The sequence below is a fragment of the Barbus barbus genome, assembly GCF_936440315.1.
Source record: "Barbus barbus genome assembly, chromosome: 50".
NCBI classification, from domain to species: Eukaryota; Metazoa; Chordata; class Actinopteri; order Cypriniformes; family Cyprinidae; genus Barbus; species Barbus barbus.
Window position 1 is genome coordinate 4,679,498 of NC_136728.1, and position 21,781 is coordinate 4,701,278.

The 21,781-nt window shown below is 36.3% G+C and overlaps 1 protein-coding gene across 1 annotated transcript in view; it reads left to right on the forward strand.

The window, feature by feature from the left end:
* The first annotated feature begins 7,591 nt into the window (after positions 1-7,591).
* LOC306868576 (serine/threonine-protein kinase BRSK2) overlaps positions 7,592-21,781 on the forward strand; it is a 208,903-nt gene continuing 194,713 nt past the window's right edge. The window contains exon 1 of the mRNA XM_079414828.1: positions 7,592-7,957. Coding sequence (XP_079270954.1) covers positions 7,864-7,957 — 94 coding nt within the window. The 5' untranslated portion in view covers positions 7,592-7,863. The remainder of the gene's footprint in view (positions 7,958-21,781) is intronic.

The window sequence follows — 21,781 nt, forward strand, 5'->3', positions numbered from 1 at the left end:
GAAAATGCAATATGAATGATAAGAGGATCGGTGCAGCTATCGTCAACAAAAACTAAAACTAAGAAAACTTTTTCGGTAAATAAAATCAAATAAATAAAATTAAATACAAATTTGAACCTTAAAACCTTACATGAAAATTGGAAATGTTATAGAATTATTTTCTTACAAATTATAAAATATATTATAGTATAGATTGTATTTATAGATTCATTTCATGCTATCTTCAAATTTTTTGGAGCTTAAAAGTTTTGGACAACATTGAGTTTAATAATATAGTTAAAAAATTCTAAAACATTCTTCAAAAAATCTTTTTTTGAATTCCAAACCGAATAAATTTGTAAACTGAAGTAAATCAAAGCTATTTAGAAATATAAAAGTGACAAACACGACAACGTTACTAAAACTTAAAACTAAAATAAAGCTGATATAAGCGGAATAATTCCTATGATATTTAAATAATACTAAAATAGAATGAGAATTTCTTTTTATTGTGAACTATTCCTTTAAGCCATACCCTAAGATCTGATTGGTTGATTGATAGGGAATATTGTTCCAGGATGTTAAATCATCAGCTGCACAGGATACCACATTTATACTGTAGGATGTCCAAATGTACTATCCTGGGAGGCCACAGGTGAGGAGCTGATGTGACACAACTGAATCTATAGGTCACATGACAGTCCCACCCACACAGCGGATGTAGTTTATCTGAATTCATTCATACTACACACAACAGTAGAACATGCTTTTTAATAGTCACAAGGTAAGTTTATGTTCCTACTCAAAAAAAAAAAAAAAAAAAAGTTTTTTTTTGACAAAATTTGTGTATGCATGTAATTATTAGCTTATTTAACATACAGAATTCCTAATTTATTTCGTTCTTAAAATGTTTTACAAATATTTGGTCTAACATCAATGAAATAAAAAATTAAATATACAATTATATAAATTGATATAAAAATAATCTTGATGATTTTACAGTTATTTCATTGCTGTCAGAGAGCAATCAGAGCTCATCAGCTGTTGACTGACTGTTGCGGCACACAGACGCTCGAGCTGCTTGGCGAGCTTCTCCGTCAATCAAAATTAAGCGCTGCGGATCACGCGCCAAATTACCAACCCTACTACGACAAAGGCGCATCTCATTAATATGCATTAGGGCTTGCTGACGTCACGCGCCCATCGTCCAATGGCAAAGGCTTAGCTTCTTTAGTAGATTTCATGTACATTAAAGCAACTTGCCAACTGTGAAACATGCTTAAATGCTGAAATCAATAAATATATTAAATATTCAAAGAATTTATGATAAATTTATATCTATTAAAAAAACAAAACTAAACAAAAAAAACAGCAGGACTAAATTGTGAGAAAATGTAAATGTCATAAGCTCTCCATTGATGTATGGTTTGTTAGGATAGGACAATATTTGGCTGTGATACAACTATTTGATAAACTGGAATCTGAGGGTGCAAAAAAAGTCAGAAAATTGCCTTTTAAAGTTGTCAAATGACAATGCATAGCAATGCATATTACTAATCAAAAATTACATTTTGATATATTTACGGTAGGAAATTTACAATAGGCTATATCTTCATGGAACAGAATCTTGAATCTGGTCAGTTAGCACCTACACTGGCACTCGAAAGTCTTCAGTCTGTTCCTGTCTGTTTGCGATTGTAGCACCGCTTTTTTATTGAATCTTTACCTAATATTGTTTTCTTTTTTCTCGCTCCGTTTTCATTTCTCTCTAGCTCCGTTTTTCACGAGTTCATCAAACAACAGTGGTAAGTGGTAAGTTAAGTTGGTATCATTCATCAATCACGGTGAGTAATGGCTTCTTCTCCTGCTATTGTTGTTTGCACTGCTGGCCACACGTACAGTTTATCTCTCTCTGTCGGCGATGAGGGATTCACATGTGATAAATGCAGGGAAATAGTTAGGCTGAAAGAGAAGATTTTAGAACTAGAGACACGCATCCAAACTTTAGTTGAGGATAGTAAGAATGTGAGGGCTGTAGATATGGCCTTGGATGCGACTAGCTCAGGGAGTCCTGTACATTGTTCGGTTCTGGTTGAGCCCGTGCAGCAGGGCAGCCGGGTGACTGTGAGGCGGCCTAGTCGCGGGTCAAAACACCGCTCTTCTGTTCCGATCAAAACATCAAACAGGTTCTCCCCACTCAGTGACGCACCCACTGAGAAACCTGATGAAAGTGCTCTAGTTATTGGCGATTCTATTGTACAGAATGTGAAAATAGAGACACCAGCCACCATAGTCCAGTGTTTACCGGGAGCCAGAGCGCCTGACATCTTGGCAAATTTAAAAGTGCTGGCTAATGCTAAACGTAAATTCAGTAAGATTGTTATCCACGTTGGCGCTAATGATGCTCGACTTCGCCAGTCAGAGATCACTAAAAATAATGTTAAAGAGGTGTGTGAACTTGCAAGTATGATGTCAGACACTGTAATATGCTCTGGTCTGCTCCCAGCTTACCGTGGCGATGAGATTCATAGCAGACTGTCATCACTCAATGGCTGGATGTCTAAGTGGTTCCCGCAGAATAACATAGACTTTATAGACAATTGGACCAGTTTTTGGGGCAGACCTGACCTGTTGAAAAGAGACGGTGTTCATCCCTCCTGGGGTGGTGCCGCTCTTCTCTCTAGAAATATGGCACATATTCATAGAGTTCGTACTTGACTAACTGGGGCCCAGGTCAGGAAGCAGACAGACTGGCTAAACCGACCGTCTGCTAGCCGCCTCACGTCACAGAAGTCAGTTAATTCTCAGAACATAGAGACTCCTTCACCCAGATATCACACTATAGAGACTGTGTCTGTTCCCCGAACTAGAAAATACAGAAAACGTCCAAATCAAATTAAGAGTAACAATTTAATTGATGTTCAACAAATAAAAAATGTTTACAGTACAGAGAAACAATTGATAAAGCTTGGCTTACTGAATATCAGGTCCCTTTCTACAAAAGCACTTTTTGTAAATGATTTGATCAATGATTATAACCTAGATTTGCTCTGTTTGACAGAAACATGGCTAAAACCAGATGAATACATTACTTTAAATGAGTCTACCCCCCAAGATTGCTGCTATAAAAATGAGCCAGGTCCAAAAGGTAAAGGGGGAGGTGTTGATACAATTTATAGCAATATTCTCAGTATTTCTCAGAGGGCAGGCTTTAAGTATAACTCATTTGAAGTTATGGTGCTGCGTATAACTTTATCTAGAGAAACACGTGTTATTGATCAATCCTCTGTGATGTTTGTACTAGCTACTGTATACAGGCCACCAGGGCACCACACAGACTTTATTAAAGAATTTGCTGATTTTCTATCTGAGTTAGTACTGGCTGCAGATAAAGTCTTAATTGTTGGCGATTTTAATATCCATGTCGATAATGAAAAAGATGCATTAGGATCAGCATTCATAGACATTCTGAACTCTATTGGGGTTAGACAACACGTTTCAGGACCTACTCATTGTCGAAATCATACTCTAGATTTAATACTGTCACATGGAATTGATGTTAGTGGTGTTGAAATTCTGCAGCAAAGCGATGATATCTCAGATCATTATCTAGTCTTGTGTAAACTCCATATAGCTAAAACTGTAAATTCTACACCTTGCTACAAGTATGGTAGAACCATTACTTCTACCACAAAAGACTGCTTTGCAAGTAATCTTCCTGATTTATTTCAATTCCTCAGCATATCCAACAGCGCAGAAAAACTTGATGATGCAACAGAAACTATGGACTCTCTCTTTTCTAGCACTTTAGATACAGTTGCTCCTTTACGCTTAAGGAAGATCAAAGAAAACAGTCTGACTCCGTGGTATAATGAGCACACTCGCACCGTAAAGAGAGCAGCTCGGAAAATGAAGCGCAGCTGGAGGAAAACAAAACTAGAGGTGTTTCGTATAGCTTGGCAGGAAAATACCCTATCCTACAGAAAATAATTAAAAACTGCTAGATCTGATTACTTTTGTCTCTTCTAGAAGAAAACAAACATAACCCCGGGAATTTATTCAATAGAGTCACTAAATTAACAAAAAATAAAGTATCAACAGGTGTTGGCATTTTCCAAGAGCACAGCAGTAATGACTTTATGAACTACTTTACTTCCAAGAAAGATACTATCAGAAATAAAATTGTAATCATGCAGCCGCCAGCTACAGTATCGCATCAGATAGTACACTATAGATCCCCTGAGGAACAATTCCACTCATTCTCTACTATAGGAGAGGAAGAATTGTATAAACTTGTTAAATCATCTAAACCAACAGCATGTATGTTAGACCCTATTTCAGCTAAACTACATACATAAAAGAGCTACTTCCAGAAGTCATAGATCCTCTTTTGGCTATTATTAATTCATCATTGTCATTAGGATATGTCCCTAAAACCTTCAAATTGGCTGTCATTAAGCCTCTCATTAAAAAAACCACAACTTGACCCCAAGGATCTAGTTAATTACAGACCGATCTCAAATCTCCCTTTTCTGTCAAAGATACTAGAAAAGGTAGTATCCTCGCAATTATATTCCTTCTTAGAGAAAAATGGTATCTGTGAGGAATTCCAGTCAGGATTTAGACCGTATCATAGTACTGAGACTGCTCTCATTAGAGTTACAAATGACCTGCTTCTATCATCTGATCGTGGTTGTATCTCTTTATTAGTTCTACTGGATCTTAGCGCTGCGTTCGACAATATCGACCACAACATTCTTTTAAATAGACTAGAACACTTTGATGGCATTAGTGGAAGTGCCTTAGCATGGTTCAAATCGTACTTATCTGACCGCCATCAATTCGTAGCAGTGAATGCAGAGGTATCATATCGATCAGTACTAGGGCTCAGTATCGGCTCAGTACTAGGGCCATTACTTTTCACGCTTTACATGGTACACTTGGGAGATATTATCAGGAGACATGGTGTTAGTTTTCACTGTTATGCTGATGATACTCAGCTCTATATTTCTTCGCGGCCTGGTGAAACACACCAAATTGAGAAACTAACGGAATGCATAGTCGATATAAAAAACTGGATGATGAGTAACTTCTTACTGCTAAATTCTGAAAAAAATAGAGGTGTTAATTATCGGACCTAAAACCCCCACATGTAATAATCTAGAACACTATCTAACACTTGACGGCTGCTCTGTCAATTCTTCTTCATCAGTTAGGAACCTAGGTGTGCTGTTTGATAGCAATCTTTCATTTGAAAGCCATGTTTCTAGCATCTGTAAAACTGCGTTTTTCCATCTCAAAAACATATCTAAATTGCGACCTATGCTCTCAACGTCAAATGTAGTAATGCTAATTCATGCGTTTATGACCTCAAGGTTAGACTATTGTAATGCTTTACTGGGTGGTTGTTCTTCACGCTCGATCAACAAATTAGAGTTGGTCCAAAATGCAGCAGCTAGAGTCCTTACTAGAACCAGGAAGTACGACCATATCAGCCCAGTTCTGTCAACACTGCACTGGCTCCCTATTAAACATCGTATAGATTTTAAAATCTTGTTAATTACTTATAAAGCCCCGAATGGCTTAGTTCTTCAGTACTCGAGCGAGCTCTTATCACATTATAGTCCTCCATGTCTGCTGCGTTCTCAAAACTCTGGCCGTTTGATAATACCTAGAATATCAAAATCGACTGCGGGCGGCAGATCCTTTTCCTATTTAGCACCCAAACTCTGGAACAATCTACCTAACACTGTTCGTGAGGCAGACACACTCTGTCAGTTTAAATCTAGATTAAAGACACACTTCTTTAACCTCGCTTACACATAACACCCTAATACACTTCTATTATTCAAATCCGTTAAAGGATTGCTAGGCTGCATTAATTAGATCAACCAGAACCAGGAACACTCCCCATAACACACAATGTACTCGTTACATCATAAGAAGAATGGCATCTACGCTAATATTTGTCTGTTTCTTTCTTATTCTGTTTCTCAGTCCGTGTCCGGATCAGATGGTGGATCGGCGCCGGGAGATGATGTCTGCGGTCTTGATCATCGGCGGAGGCCGGACACCTGGATGGAGCCCCAGCGACATATCCCCAGTGAAGACTGCAACTAAAAATACAATAAAAATAAAAATAAAACAAAATAACTAAAAATATAATAAAATACTTAACTATATAATACTATTATTGTTAGAAATTGCAACAATATAAAAATAGAAATATAATACATTTATGCATTTAAAATTTTTATTAAATTAATAATTAAACAATAAATAAACAATAATATCCTGGCCAGAGGAGACCTGGCCCCCTGACTGAGCCTGGTTTCTCCCAAGGTTTTTTTTTTCTCTATTCTGTCACAGAAGGAGTTTTGGTTCCTTGCCACTGTCGCCTCTGGCTTGCTCAGTTGGGGGCACTTGATTTTTTTTAGCGATTATCGTCAATTTGATTTCACAGATACTATTTAAACTAAACTGATTCATTCAAGACTCAAGATTTTTATTTGTCACATACACAATTATACAGAGTATAACCAGCAGTGAAATGTAGGTCAGGTCCGCTCCAAGGACAGTGCAATTATATAGAATACAAAACACTGAATGTACATAAATATTAAGAAAAAGAAAAGTAGAAAAAATAAAAAGAATAAAATAAAATAAACGATAAAAAATATAAATATAAATGTGCAGGTCAGTATGTTGTTGACTTAGTAATAAAGAGGAATGTGCAAAAATAATGTGCAAAAAGTTGTACAGGGTATTTAAATAGCAGCAATATGAGGTAGAAAAAATTATGAATAGCTTATTGATATGGTGATATTTACATGGAGTCAAGTGATGTTATGACACAGAGTTAGAGTTTAGGAGCCTGATGGCCTGGGGGAAGAAGCTCCTCCTAAGTCTCTCAGTTTTTGCCATCAGGCTACGGAAGCGCTTACCAGATGGAAGCAAAGTGAATAGACGGTTACCAGGGTGATTCGAGTCCTTGATGATTTTAACAGCACTACTTTTGTAGCAATTACATCTCTGAATTCAATAATGAAATGCCTTTAACTGAAAATTGAGTGTTTAATCTTATTATTATACATTACTGACACTCTATCCTCCAATTTGATACTGTTAAGTGCTTTGACACAATCTGTATCGTTAAAAGTGCTATATAAATAAAGGTGACATGACTTGACTTAATATCCTAATGATTTTTGGCATAAAAGAAAAATCGATAGTTTTGACCCATACAATGTATTGTTGGCTATTGCTACAAATATAGGCTACCTGTGTGACTTATGACTGGTTTTGTGCTCCAGGGTCGCAACACATTAAAGCACATGTAAAACACATTAGCCCACAATTGTCATTTATATAGCATTATTCACATTTATTTATTTACATACATACAGAATTGCTCATGTAATTAGTGATTAATCATAAAAAAACGGTCCTCATTTAGTTTCCAAAAACCTCCCAAAAAACTTATAGTCTTAAAAAAAGGCTTTTTAATATTAATTCATTCACGCTGACGTCGTTGGCTGACTATCCAATGGCTCAGCTCAGCTCATGAATATTAATTAGCACGCCTTCGCCGTAGTAGCGACGGCGGATTCGCAGACCGGCCACTGGCGGACACAAGCTGTGCAGGTCTCCGCGATGCCAGTCGGATCTTAAGCCGCCCGGTTCACCCCGTGAGAAGGAAAGGTCAAAAGAGCCCTGTTCCCACCTCAACCACAGACTATCGGTCCGAGACGGGCAGGAGAAACAAAAGCAGACATCCTTGATTTGGAGTAAAGCGCGTCCTCCGGTGCAGCGCAGTGCAGCTATAAGAGGATTGCTGTATCCCAAGAACTGCAACGCCACCCGAAGTGTGTTTAGACAGGAAAAATGTCATTGTCTGGGAAAGAAAACAACACTACCCCTCATGCCAATTACGTGGGACCGTACCGCTTAGAAAAGACCCTCGGGAAAGGACAGACAGGTTTGTGCTTTCAGGCTTTTCAGCTGTATCATGCATTGCGTTTTAATCTCCATCAGAGAGTCCGGTGCCTCACATTGTGCGTCTTGTGACATTATGCTGTTGGATGCATGTGTCATTGATTTGTTTCGGTGTTGTTCAGTAACAAATTGTCTCTGCAACCTCCTCCTTCTTCTTCAGCTCGGGTGTGTTGCTTATGAACTTGTCCGCTTGAGTTTTACATGATGCGTTGATGCATTTATGCAGAAATGAGAAGAACTGGGCTTCCTATGAGAGCTTGAACTTTAGCTGAGACAGGGTCACACCTTCAGCTTTGCATTAGCATGTGGTTTACAGGTGTGCGATGCCAATATCTCATCAGTTCACACATTACTGCCACACTTTGTGGTTTTTACGTTTTGATTTTTAAAAATATAATCCCGATAAAGTTATATTACATATTTGAGATTTTTAACTATTTGCAAATGAAGTATAAAATAAAATGGTATTAAATAAAATATTTTATTTATTATTTAATAGTAAATATTTTAATATTTCAATTTATTTGTGTTTTTATATATTACTAATTATATATATGTGTGTGTGTGTGTTTTTGTGCCATAAACGGTAGGTGTTTTGTAAATGTGAAGGGAGCATGTGTCGGGGTGCCGGTAGGAATCTCTGCAAGGAGCAAGTGATGCAACACTTTATTGCTGTTTCGGCCCATCTGCCATCTCCGAATATTACAATAGCTGTGATTTCTTACAACCTCTCCACCAGAAGATGCTTCGTGCATGCTTTCAGGAAGATGATTGTGCTGATTTTTTGAGTTGACTGTCTGTTCCTGTTAGATACGAGCTGAAGAAAAGAATGATTGGTTGGAATTTATCTGTGGTCTGAGACTCTGATTGCTTAAAAAATGGACGGTGGTGGTTAGATCAGTGGCGTTTGTTCCTCTGATGAACATGAGATGGTATGATTTTTGATTATGCAGTAAGATCATTCAGATCCTCTGTGTGAAGGCAGAGCCTTGCATTGCATTTATTAGTTTAATTCATTGATCTTTTCAATTCATCAACAAGCATTTAGTAGCCACATTAAAATGTATGCACTGAGTTAGAGACAGTACAAACATTTATTTTACAGTTTGCACAAACACTCCTTTAAAACAATGAAATAATAGATAAACTAAGACGTGAAGGCGAAAAACTTTTGACTCTTTGTGATTTAAAAGACATTAGAAATATGGCTCAGTAAAGCGAAGTTAGTTAGTGATATTTTCGTAACTTTTTACAATAAGGTTTTATGTTTAACATTAGTTAGTTAATAAAGAAAAAGATAAAAAATCTGGAGTAGTATTTGTTAATATTATTTAGGCTAACATGAACTAAGAGTGAACAGTTGATTTACAAATATAAATAAATACTGTAACAAATGTATTGCTCTTTTAAAAAAAATTAATGGTAGTTTCTGCATTAGAGCAATTGTTTAATTAAAATTTGCCATTTTTTTCCCATCCTCAGGTCATCCAAGATGTAGATGAGTTTTTTTCATCAGATTTGAAGAAATGTATAATTGCATGACTTGCTCACCAGTGGATGCTGTGAAGTGAATGGGTGCCGTCAGAATGCGAGTCCAAACAGTTGATAAAAACATCACAATAATCCAGTCAAGAAAACAAACTCATCTACATCTTGAATGACCTGAGGGTGAACCATTTCTTTTAATAATGGGAATAATGTTACAATACAATGACATTCAGAACTGTGTCCAAGCATCTTTGAGCCACTGTAAACCGATCTCCGTTTCGCTGAATTCCCGGGCGGCAGTTGAACACGCGGACAGCCTACAGGAATCAGCTTGTTCCTCATAGATCACACAGTATATGTCAACTACCGCTTTCCTTTGTGTTAGTCTGCCTAATCAGATGAGCACCACGGGCACGTTTGAGATGCATCTAATGCGTCTGACTGCTACCATTATGCCCGTTTTCCTCAGATATTTGACTGCTTATAGTCCTGCTTGACTCACTATCCAGGTACCCTCCAGGAGTCTGAAGACGAACGGCCAGTGATTGTTGGCTTCCTGGTGCCAGCTCTGTGTGTTATTTATAGTGTAAGGCCTGGGCTGATCTATGGCATGTTCATTATGTGATTAAGTCCCGACACAAACCCACGTGTGTTTGTAATTCCTCATGGTAAGTCTTTGGCTCACACAGTCTTTCACGTGGACCGGAGACTCGTCGGACCACCGAGGGAGGGAGGAGGTGAAGTAAAGCCAAATTTTTGAAGTGAGAAGAGCCTCTGGTTTCTTGTTGCTAAGGAGTTCCTCAGTCTGAGTGAAAAATGCTGGTTTAAGATTGCGGCGGCGGCTTATTTTAACTGCAGCTTTAATTGCATAAAGAGTATAATTTCATATCTGCTGCTGTTGTGTAAAGACTGGGGGTGGAATCGTGTGATTTGCAACAATGACAAAGCTCCATTACAAGTTTTATATTTCCACTTCCCTTCGCTGATCTAATACAGGACGCTTGCAGGAGGTTTATGGAATATGCTTATCGAGAGCTGTTGCCTGTGTGTGAACGAATGGACGGCAAACCTGGACACGCTCGGATTGTGTCTGTGAATGTTTTCAGTTATTCAGGATGTTGTAAATATCCTGTATAATTTATTTGTAAGATTTGATATATATAGTATACATATACATGGTTATATAATATATATAAGTAAAAAAAAAAGAAAAAGTAAACATTTCAAATAAATATATATGTACACTCCCCTCCAAAAGTAGGCCTATTGGGACAGTGAGGCCAATTCCATTATTTTTGCTGTAGACTGAAAACATTTGGGTTTGACATCAAAAGATGAATATCAGACAAGAGATTTACATGCAGGTTTTTATTTCCAGGTATTTACATCTGGATCTGACACACAACTTATCACCTTTTGTTTAAACCCACCCATTTTTTCATGTGAGCAAAAGTATTGGAACATGTGACTGACAGGTGTGTTTTGTTGCCCAGGTGTGTCCTATCACAATGATTATTCAAACTGTAGTTAGCACTGAATGTCTAAGCTCAGTTTCAGATTTGGGTTTTGCCTGTTCAAACTGCATTTATAGTTAAGAGGTGTAACCAACACGAAAACCAAAGAGCTGTCTATGGGTGAAAAACAAGCAATTGTGAAGCTGAGAGAAGAAGGAAAATCAATCAGAGCCATTGCACACACAGTCATTCCAACCATTTGGAGTGTCCTGAAGAAGAAAGAAGCCACTGGTGTACTAAGTAACAGACATTGAACAGGTAGACCAAGGAAAACAACTGCAGTTGATGACAGAAACATTGTGAGAGCTGTCAGGAGAGACCCTAAAACCACTGTAAGTGACATCAGCAACAACCTCCAGAGGGCAGGAGTGAAGGTATCACAATCTACTGTTCGCAGAAGATTTCATGATTACAAGTACAAAGGCTACACTAGAAGATGCAAACCACTCATTAGCAAGAAGAATAGGAAGGCCAGGCTGGAATTTGCCAAAAAGTACAGAGATGAGCCTCAAAAATTCTGGGACAAAGTTTTATGGACTGATGAGACAAAGATTAACCTTTACCAAAGTCACAGAAAGGCTAAAGTTTGAAGAAAGAAAGGATCTGCTCATGATCCCAAACATACAAGCTCATCTGTAAAACACAGTGGAGGTAATGTCATGACTTGGGCTTGCATGGCTTCTTCTGGGACGGGCTCATTAATCTTCATTGATGATGTAACGCATGATGGCAGCAGAAAAATTAACTCAGAAGTCTACGGAAACATTGTGTCTGCCAATTTAAAGAAAGATGCAACCAAAATTATTGGGAGATCCTTCATCATGCAGCAAGATAATGACCCAAAGCACACTGCCAAAACAACAAAGGAGTTCACCAGGCGCAAGAAGTGGAAGGTTTTAGACTGGCCAAGTCAATCTTCAGACTTAAACCTCATAGAGCATGCCTTTTACTTACTAAAGAGGAGACTGGAGGGGGTAACCCCCCAAAACAAACAACAACTGAAAGAGGCTGCGCTGAAACTCTGGAAAAGCATCACAAAAGAAGAATGCTAAAGTTTGGTGATGTCAATGAGTCACAGGCTTGATGCAGTTATTGAAAGCAAAGGATTTGCAACTAAATATTAAGTCTTTTTCACTTTAATCTGTTAATTCTATCTGTTCCGATACTTTTTCTCACATGAAAAATGTGTGGGTTCAAACAAAGGGGATATCTTCTAAGTTGTGTGTCAGATCCAGATGTAAATACCTGGGAATAAAAACCTGCACGTAAATCTCGTGTCTGATATTCATCTTTTGATTATTTATTTATTTATTTATTTATTTACTTACAATATTTTTGGCATATTTTTGTATTTTTAAAACAAATAATAATCTATCTGTAAACATTCATTCAGGATATTGTAAATATCTTATTAAATTCATTATCAGTCTTACTAATAAATTATACATTTTTAAAATGTAATATTAATATTACATTTAATGTTAGTAAATGTAATGAAATATTTAATTACAAGATTTTATGGAAGTAATTTTATTATTTTTTGTATTTTGAGTAAATATAATGTTGAAATATTTTTCTGATCATCTGAGAACTCATGTTCAATCATTCAGCACATTGTAAATATCTTGTTTAACGGATATCTATAATTTATTTGTAAGTAATTATCATTTAATTTGTAATAATAATTTGATTAAATATATTTTGCAATATTTTATGTATGTTTGTAATATAACTGAGCATATATTAATATAAATTTGTAATTCATTGAATATTGAATTAATTTTTTATATTTTGTATTTGTGCATGTTTGTTTTTTAAATGTATTTATTAATTTGCTGATATTTAGGGTGCAGCAGTTTCTAGCTTTAATGTTGGTATTTTAGAACAAAATTGGAAAAATCTTTTCTTTCTTTCTTTTGTTGCTGTGTTTTGGTCACAAATGGGATGAAGACATGCTCGCTTTTGTTGTCTTTGCTGGATTTTTAACGGTTTCCACATTAGTGAGGCACAATAAGGCAATCAGGGTGTTTGTTCTCCTTATCATTGAACTCTGAGCTGCTCTGAACTCTTGCGATTCAACAGAGTAATTGTGCTTTCAGCGTGCTGCTTTGTGTGTTTTTGGGGCAATATAGCATGCTTAATTGTTTGAGGTTTTTTGAAGTCTTGACTCCTGACTCGATTATTCAGTTTGTGAGCATTACACCCGGCGTCAACCAGCCAGCGGCTACAAGATGCTTAACTATCAGACATTTGGGGCATTTATGAAGGTTATAACCATTTCTTTAGTAACTGATGTTCTGAATCTCCTTGAAGCATCACAACCCAAAGCGATTCGTTGTTAATGTTGGTTTTGTTGTTGTTGTTTTTTTTTCTTTTTTTGATTTTAATTTATTTTCTTTTTGGCCTTTCACCACCTTGTTCCACAAAGTACACAAAGGTCTTTTAGATTTGAATTTTCTTTCTGAATGTTTTTTTTCCCCATTGTATTTTCTCATTATGTGATTATCAGCAGTGCTTGTTTTAATTTGTAGTTTTTGTAGCAATTCTGATCATTTCTACACGGCAAGTGAGCAACAACTTCATCGATTCTAATGAGCCGATCACATCAAATGGGCCTTTTGTGGTACAAATTCAAATGAATTGTGCAATTCGTAAAATACAAACGATATAGCAAAAATCGTATGAATTTGTACGAGTGAGGTTGTACAAATTCGTCACCTCGTAAAATATGTACAAATTGTGATGAGATCGGGCTGTCTTGTCCGGATGTTCAATGTTTATGCCAAACAAAACACCAGTTCTCCTATAAATGAAAATCTGAAGCTGTGTGTACAATGGGAGTGGATGGGGACTGGAGCTTTCGAGCTCCGAAAAGCACCATAAAAGTGTCCATATGACTTGTGCTCTGCTTTCCAAGTCTTTTGTGTGTTTGGGTAAAGAAATAAACTCACAAAGGCTTCGAATGAGCAGATGGCCGGTTTTTGAATTTTAGGTGCGCCGTCCCTTTAAATGTGCCTTTCGTTTAGTGCAGTAGGGTTTGTTGGGCAGGTTTTATTGAGCTCTGTTTGTGGTGTAACCCGGCGTGTCGGAGGCTGCTGTTTTGTCGTCAGGTTTTTGACAAGTGGAAAAGCCCTGAAATTGTCACCGAGTGATGGGGCCGCTACGCTCAATTTTCCTTCAATTCCAAACGCTATCAGAGATTTTCTGTTTTCTCGGTCTCCCGTCGACTGTTGCGCTGATACGCATCTGTGCTGTCTCTCTGTTTACATGTGCGATACATTGTCAAGCAAATTCGATAAACAACATAATCAGGCTCGCTGTGTGCCATTTAACACGGAATCGTGTTATTTTTGATTGATTCTGAAACGTCACTGTAGTAGGATGCTCAAACTACTTCTGCAGCAAACTATCTCCGTTCCTGTGATATGATTAAATAAAATATCCCCCTGCTCTGATATGCATCCACTGCTGTCCAAAAACTTGCGATCAGTGCAATTTCTTTTAGAAATGAATACTTTTAGTCAACAAGGATGCATTAAATTGATCAAAAGTGACAGTAAAGACATTTATAATGTTACAGAAGATTTCTTTTAAAAATAAATGCTGTCCTTTTGAACTTTTTATTCATTAAAGAATCCTGAAAAATAAAGGTTTCCTCAATTTCAACATTAATATTATTTTCAACTGATAATAATCAGAAATGTTTCTTGAGCAGCATATTAGAATGATTTCTGAAGGATCATGTGATCAAGACTGGAGTAATGATGCTGAAAATTCAGCTTTGCATCACTAGAATAAATTACATTTTTGCAGTATATTCAAATAGAAAACACTTATTTTAAATTGTAATAATATTTCACAATATTACTGATTTTACTGTATTTTTATCAAATATGTACAGCGTTGATCAGCTTAAGAGACTTCTTTCAAAAACGTTAAAAAGATCTTACAGACCCCAAACTTTAGCTGCAGTTGAATTAATTAATTAAATTTAAATCAAATCTATTTAAGGTGATTTATAATACATGTATTCAATTAAAAATGCACAGACTTTAATAAAATAAACATTGTTTTTAATTTTTAAGTAATTGATTCATCCATTTGTTTTTAACATAAAACATGAAACAACATAAAAATGAACAAAACGGCTGTTTTGTGTCATCAGCTGATTTGCATTTGGGGCTCTGGGATGATTTTAAGCAGGATTTAGCAGGAAATAGTCAGGTGTTACCGTGGGTATTGAGTGGCCTGGAGAGTTATTAGACTTTATTTTGTGTTGGGAACGAAGTACTAGCTTACACAGTACTGCATAATAGTGGAGGCCAAGGCAATTTCTCACACTTATTTTTTTTCTGTTTAGACATATGCTCTTAAGTGACTTATATTATTATTATTTATTTTTTTGAAGATTTGAACCAATATTGACCAAAAATGAATATTCAGTTAATTGAAAACTTTGTGACAACATGCCCCAATGAGTTGTCACAATGGAATATGCCACTGAACATACTATTATGTACTTCTTAGTAAAAACAATTATGAAACTGTAAATGTAAAATATACTCGAAACATAACACATGGTTTAGGCCAACAAATATTGTAAATAGAACATTAATACAATTTTAAAATATGTAACTTGCACTGACATTTTATGGAAAATGTTCTTGTCCTGCAAACACAGTTGAACCTTTCGGTGAAAATCTGACTTGAAACCTGCCTTTTAAGATGCATAACCACTGCTAGAGGAAATAAATATTGTAATTTTGACTAAGTAGTCAAAAACTTACGCTGTAAAAAAAAAAAAAAGGGTTTTTCAAATGTGTAAATCCAAAGGTTGGAGTGCCAGAAAATACTATTTCAATCTTTCTAAATCTAGATTTGATGTTTAATTTAATGCGTTACTTGCCATTTCTTTAATTATTTGTGAAATGTATAGCCATTTCTGAGTGAAAACTGTTTAAAAATGTCATTCAGACAGCTTCCCTCTGTCTCTCCTACTGTATATAATGTATACCGCCTAATCATTTTTATTATTACATTTTTAAACGTTGTAAACTTTTTAAACAGTGACATTGTAACTTTTGGCACTCTGAACAAATAACTAATCGAAAAAAGATATCATGCGTGCAGTGACTTGTGTTTTATTGTCACTCAGGAAATAAAAGGTCAATTTGAATGCATTGCATTCCTAAATATTAATCTTAATGCACATGATGGGTGGAGTTTATTTTCTTATTCTCTTTTTTTTCAAATGTAATAACTTGCTCTGCCTCTGAAACAACTTTTCTTTTCAGTGACATCGAGACCTCATTTTTAGCCCCTCCCCCCAAAACTGTCCTATAAAGGTACTTTTCACAATCAATTTTTGATGGATAAAATCAAGTCCAGCCCAACTTTTTTTCCTCATTAAATAGTCTCACTCTAAAATACATTGCATTGTATTACAGTTTTGTTTTACATACTATATGCATACAGAAAACTTGCATACTTAGTACAGCAGGACTAGGCTTTTCTGAACATAGCCTATGGGAAATGGTCGGACATGATGATGAGTACTGGAAAATTGAGCAGAGGGAAGAAAATGGATACATCTAAAGATGATTGATTGAATTTAATACAGACAGCACAAGTATGTTTTGCATAGGTTTATCTGGAGCAGTTGCTTGAACAACATGCACACTGATGACTAACACAGATCGCACCGTTCGGCGATGTCACTAACCCTCGCTAATGTGCGACATGGATTACCATGGCAACGGCACACTGGTGTGTCTTATTTTTCTCTAGCGTGTGTTTTTTGAGCAGCGCTTCCCCACGGTCCAGAATCACCCTTAACAGGCCGGAATAGAGCGATCCACTGAGGTTTTTAATAATTTCATACATGGCCACTAATGGGATTCTCTCAGTAGGGTGCGCGGACCTCTCCCACATAATAACATTCAATTACTACAACCTCTCTCTCGCGCTTTCCCCTCGAGCTCCCTCTGCTACATCGCCGCCTCACACTTCAGGACCGGGTTTTGTTTGCTTGCAGGTTTTTGGGTGGTTTGAAATGTTATTTTTTTTAAATACAATTGAATTGGTGTTATTGCATATGATGGGTGTAGGTTATTCTCAAGACTAATTGTTCGTTTTTGTAGTTGCGCTGCATCTGAAACAACTCTTCTTTTCAGTGACATCATCGAGACCTCATTTTTAGCCCCTCCCCCAAACTTGATTTATGAAGGTACTTTACACAGTCTAATCCATTCTTCATAGGTAAAATTAAATCCTGCCCAACTTTTTTTCCTCATTAAACATTGTTTTACTGTAAAATACATCACATTTCAGAAGTAAAATGGGTTGTAAGTCTTATATACGCACCTCCAAAAGCATCTTATGGACACATTTCACCACAAAAATACAAGAAATATTATTACAGTAATGAGTGGTTTTTATCATTATGGTAATGAGGAATGGGGGGAAATGTCAAATAATTTCACCTCAAAATTACAAGACAAAAATAAATGATTCTTTGCGCACAGAAATTTGAGCCTCATAACTGTAATGTGCCTTAGTGTAACTTTTTTTTTTTTTTTTATTGTCATGAAAGCACGGTCACAATATTACAAATAGAGTTGCACTGAGGCAGAACATTTCCACTAAATTTTGGAAACATTCCAGGATTTTTTGGATACTTTTTTTTTTCAATGGAAATTTTCCGTCACTTTGCAACCCTATCACAAATAATTTAACCACAAAATTACAGGAAAACAAAAATAAATTAATAATGCTAATAATTATTATTAATTATAATTTTTTATTATTTTTGCACAGGGGAAATTAAGTATCATTACCGTGATGTATAGTATGTTTGATTTTATTTTATGGATTTTTTATGGATTTTTATTTTTTTTTTCACATTATGGTAATGAGTAATCTGAGAAATCTTTCATGAAAGTCATGTCACAATATCACAACTAATAAAACCACAAAAAGACAAAATAAATTATTCTTTGAAGCTTCATTAGCGTAATGTATCTGGGAGTTTTAATAAATAAAGAGCAACAAATACCACGTTACGTTACATTAAGTTATATTAAGTTTATATTAATAAAGTAATAACTTTTTTTTTTTTTCATTACTGTAATGGGTAAAAGGGCGGGGGTTCGTTACTGCCATAATGCCACAATACAACAAATGTTAATTGATCCTAAATATAGGCTTAATTCTGCTTAGGCAAAATTCTTTTTTTTTTTTTTATTCCTTTCTATTTTGGGGTGAAATTTAACCCACACATGTTCTTGACAAGCTTTGTGAGATTCGGCCAGCTAGTCTGCGATTAATAAATTGTGCTCTATAATGACAACAACATGACAGAAAACAAGAAAGCCGGTGTTTAAATGTGTGCGGGGCAGTGAGCTTCTGTCTTGTAATGTTCAGGATGAGGCTTTACTGGCTATTAGATGGGTCGGCCTCATTAAATGAGAAAACACTAGCATCAGTGTTAATGGTACACACACAATTCAGTGACTCATCCTCTTCAAATTGCACAGTGTCCAGTCCATAAAACATATCCAACAGTTTAAATGTTTACTTTGAGTCTTTGTGTAAAAAGGGCCATTTAGGGCCAAAATTGGCTTCGTAGAGAACATCTAATGGTGGTTTTTATGGAAATGCAGTAATTGCATGTGAAATCTGCTCTCTCAGTTCGCTATTTTGATATAAATTACATACAAGTTTGGAAAATAGAGATGGCAGTCATTTTCATGTCATTTAGGTTGTATTTGTTGAAAGACTTCCAAATGTGTCTTTAAACAACAGTAAATAGAGGCATTAAATCTTTAGAGTATTACATAAAGATTAATGGCATACAGTTCCAGTCAATAAAATTCCTGATTTTTTTGTGTGTGTGTGTGTGTGTGTGTGTGTGTGTGTGTGTTTTTTCTTGGTTTTGTGCCTTATATTAAGCATTTCTTTACATGGTGTCAAGATTTTACCTTCTTTCACTGACATTCAAATTGCAGAGCCAAACACATCAAGTGCTTGAAAGTAGCTGAGTGCTATTAAGAGCCCTTGACCCCTCGACCCTTGACACATCATTGCGGTCAAGCGCTTTGTGTGACGCAGGTCTATATAAGTTACCGTTCTGACTCACCGCACTTGAATTTTCCTGTGGTTTTTATTCTGTTCTCTGCTAGTTTAACAGTCGAGACCTCTGCTGTACAAACTGCCGCTGGTGAATATTCATCCATAAATCACAGGACAAATGTCACCTTCATGATGGTCTTAATGGACTGTGAGAGGTGAACAGCACTGAACTTTACTTTCCCTCTCGTACTGAAAAACTTGGCCTATAAATGTAATGTTATCTTGGGAATGTTGGACTATTTCTGTTGAGACAGTCTGGTAAGGTTCTTGTTGTTATGTGTTGCATCAGGAGTGCTTGTGTGCATTCATTTTTTACAGGTTTTACACATAAATATTCATTAAAATGATAGCATAATGAAACATAAAACAGACTATTTTAGTAATATTGATTTGTTAAAACCGTTTAAGTTTTACCTCAGATTCCTGCAAAGCCTCGACGACTACATTTCACGACAGAAAGCAGCAAAGAATTGGTGAAATGTGTTTCCACACATTCATTAATATTGTCTCTGCGGACGGCTGAGATTTATTGCGAAGGGCTGAGAGTTTTAATCGACTGGCCGTGTCCTCAGGAGCTGCTGGGAGGCTGATAATCACCTTCAGTCTCGTAATACCCCCTTGAGTGCCCTCAGCGCCATTACTGCTCCTTGCTCTGCTCAGAAACACTCAAACCTGCCGTAAAATCCAAGAGCTGCTACGAAATGGAGAGAAGGAGGACATATCGAGCATATTGATGCATTTGTGATCGTCATAAATAATAACGATTACGCTAACTTTCAGAAATACCCATCTGTTTAGTTGCTCAGTTTCCTTGCACTTGGTACATCGTAAAAAATGGTTTGTAAATTAAACATATTATTGAAGTATGTTTTATGAGTAGCATTTCAGTCTTTCTACTTCAAAATTTCACATTTAATTCGTTACTTGCTGTTTATTTGTGAAAATTTATGTCAATTTGTAAGTGAAAGTTGTTTAGAAGTAAATCCGACACCAGTTTTTGGTGTTCGCCCACACTTCGGGTTGGCTCCGCCCACACTCTAATCTCATTGGTCCAGATTCTTACCCTTCAAAACTATAAATTAAACATCACGCTTGATTGGCTGTTGTTTTGTGGCTTCGCACAGAATTGTACTTTCACTGAAAAGTGACAAGTAAACGCTTGAAGCTTGTTTTGTAGTGTTATAGTTAGCACTAGCGATGTGCTAATGTATCGTTATGTTTCTCACAAAATAACTGTTACTATCGTATAAACGTTTTCGTTACTCGAAGTAAAATAAACATGAACTGAAATAAAATGAAATTGAAAAAAAACTTTTAAATAACTTTTATAAATTGTCAAAGCAAGTTTGAAATACTAAAACTATATCTAAAACTAAATAAAGTAAAACTAATAAATACTGTGTAGGTTAAAAAACTACAAATAGAAAAACAACAAAATTACTTAAACTTCAACTAACATTTAAAGTGAAAACAAAGTATAAAAATGAAATCCAATTTAAAATATTAACAAATACTGTAATAGTACATTAAAGATACTAAAATAACACATTTAGACCAGTAATTTAATTTAATTTTTGTGTTCAGTTAATAAGAAGCCATCTAAATAAGCGGAAACTCTGAGGATAACATTGAAGAGATGCTAAGAGACATTTCTGTAGCAGTAGCGTCACCGGAGTAATCTGCAAGAATAAAAATTTACATTTTTAACAACAGGTTTCCCAACAATCCTCTCATTGGCTGGTCACAAGGAAAGTCCCACCCCCGAAATCACGCCATTGGTTGAGCCTGTGTTGCCATGTCATGCTTTGCTAACTAGCAGAGTTTGTTTTGGTAGCATCAGAGTCGCAGTGTTTCGAATTTTTGGAGAAACAACCTCCGAATAGCTTGCATGTAGTTGTGTCTTCATATTAATTTAGGAATCTTTAACGTTAAGCTTGAGAGCAGCAAATGAGCCTCTGCTAACCGTGACGCTAACGAGCCTCACCTCCTGTTTTCTGTCTCTCCATCTTTGTCGAGTTTTGCGCTTATGTCACCGCAGAAATATTGAGAGGCAGCAATGCAAAAATTCTCTTTGAAATGGAGACTAAATCCCTCGTTCCTCTCCAGCCCGAGGGTTCGTATCCTCACATGCTCCGTCAAAGCTAAGCGAATCAATCCCGTTTGCTCATAGTTATCTAGAGGGAAGCCAAGCGGCTTCAAAGCTCAGTTCCTTCGCCTCCTAATAAAGAAAGAGACGGATTCTTCTCCAGTCATTACTCAGCACAGCTCATGCTTTCCCGCTGATCTGAGCCAGTGGTCAAAGAGCGAATGAAGTTCTGAGGTGAAAACAGACTCTGTTTATTCACACTGTGCGGGTTTTGGAAATACAGTTGCATCGCAGTCATTTCAAGTGTGTTTTACAAGTAGTAGCCGCAATTCGGTTCGATTTTATGACCAGGTAAAGTTAGTTCAGGTTGTAAATGTCATGTGGAGTGACTTCCCCAAAACTGGTATTTACTGTATGAATTACTTTACTACTACTACTAAATGTTTTACTTTGTTACACCACATGACATTTTAATGTCATTTCAATTTAATCATTTTGTGAAAATGGCATAAAGGTATTTTTCAAAACTATATGAAACCAATATGAACATGAGTGGTCAAAGAGCAAATTAATTTCTGTTGTGAAAACA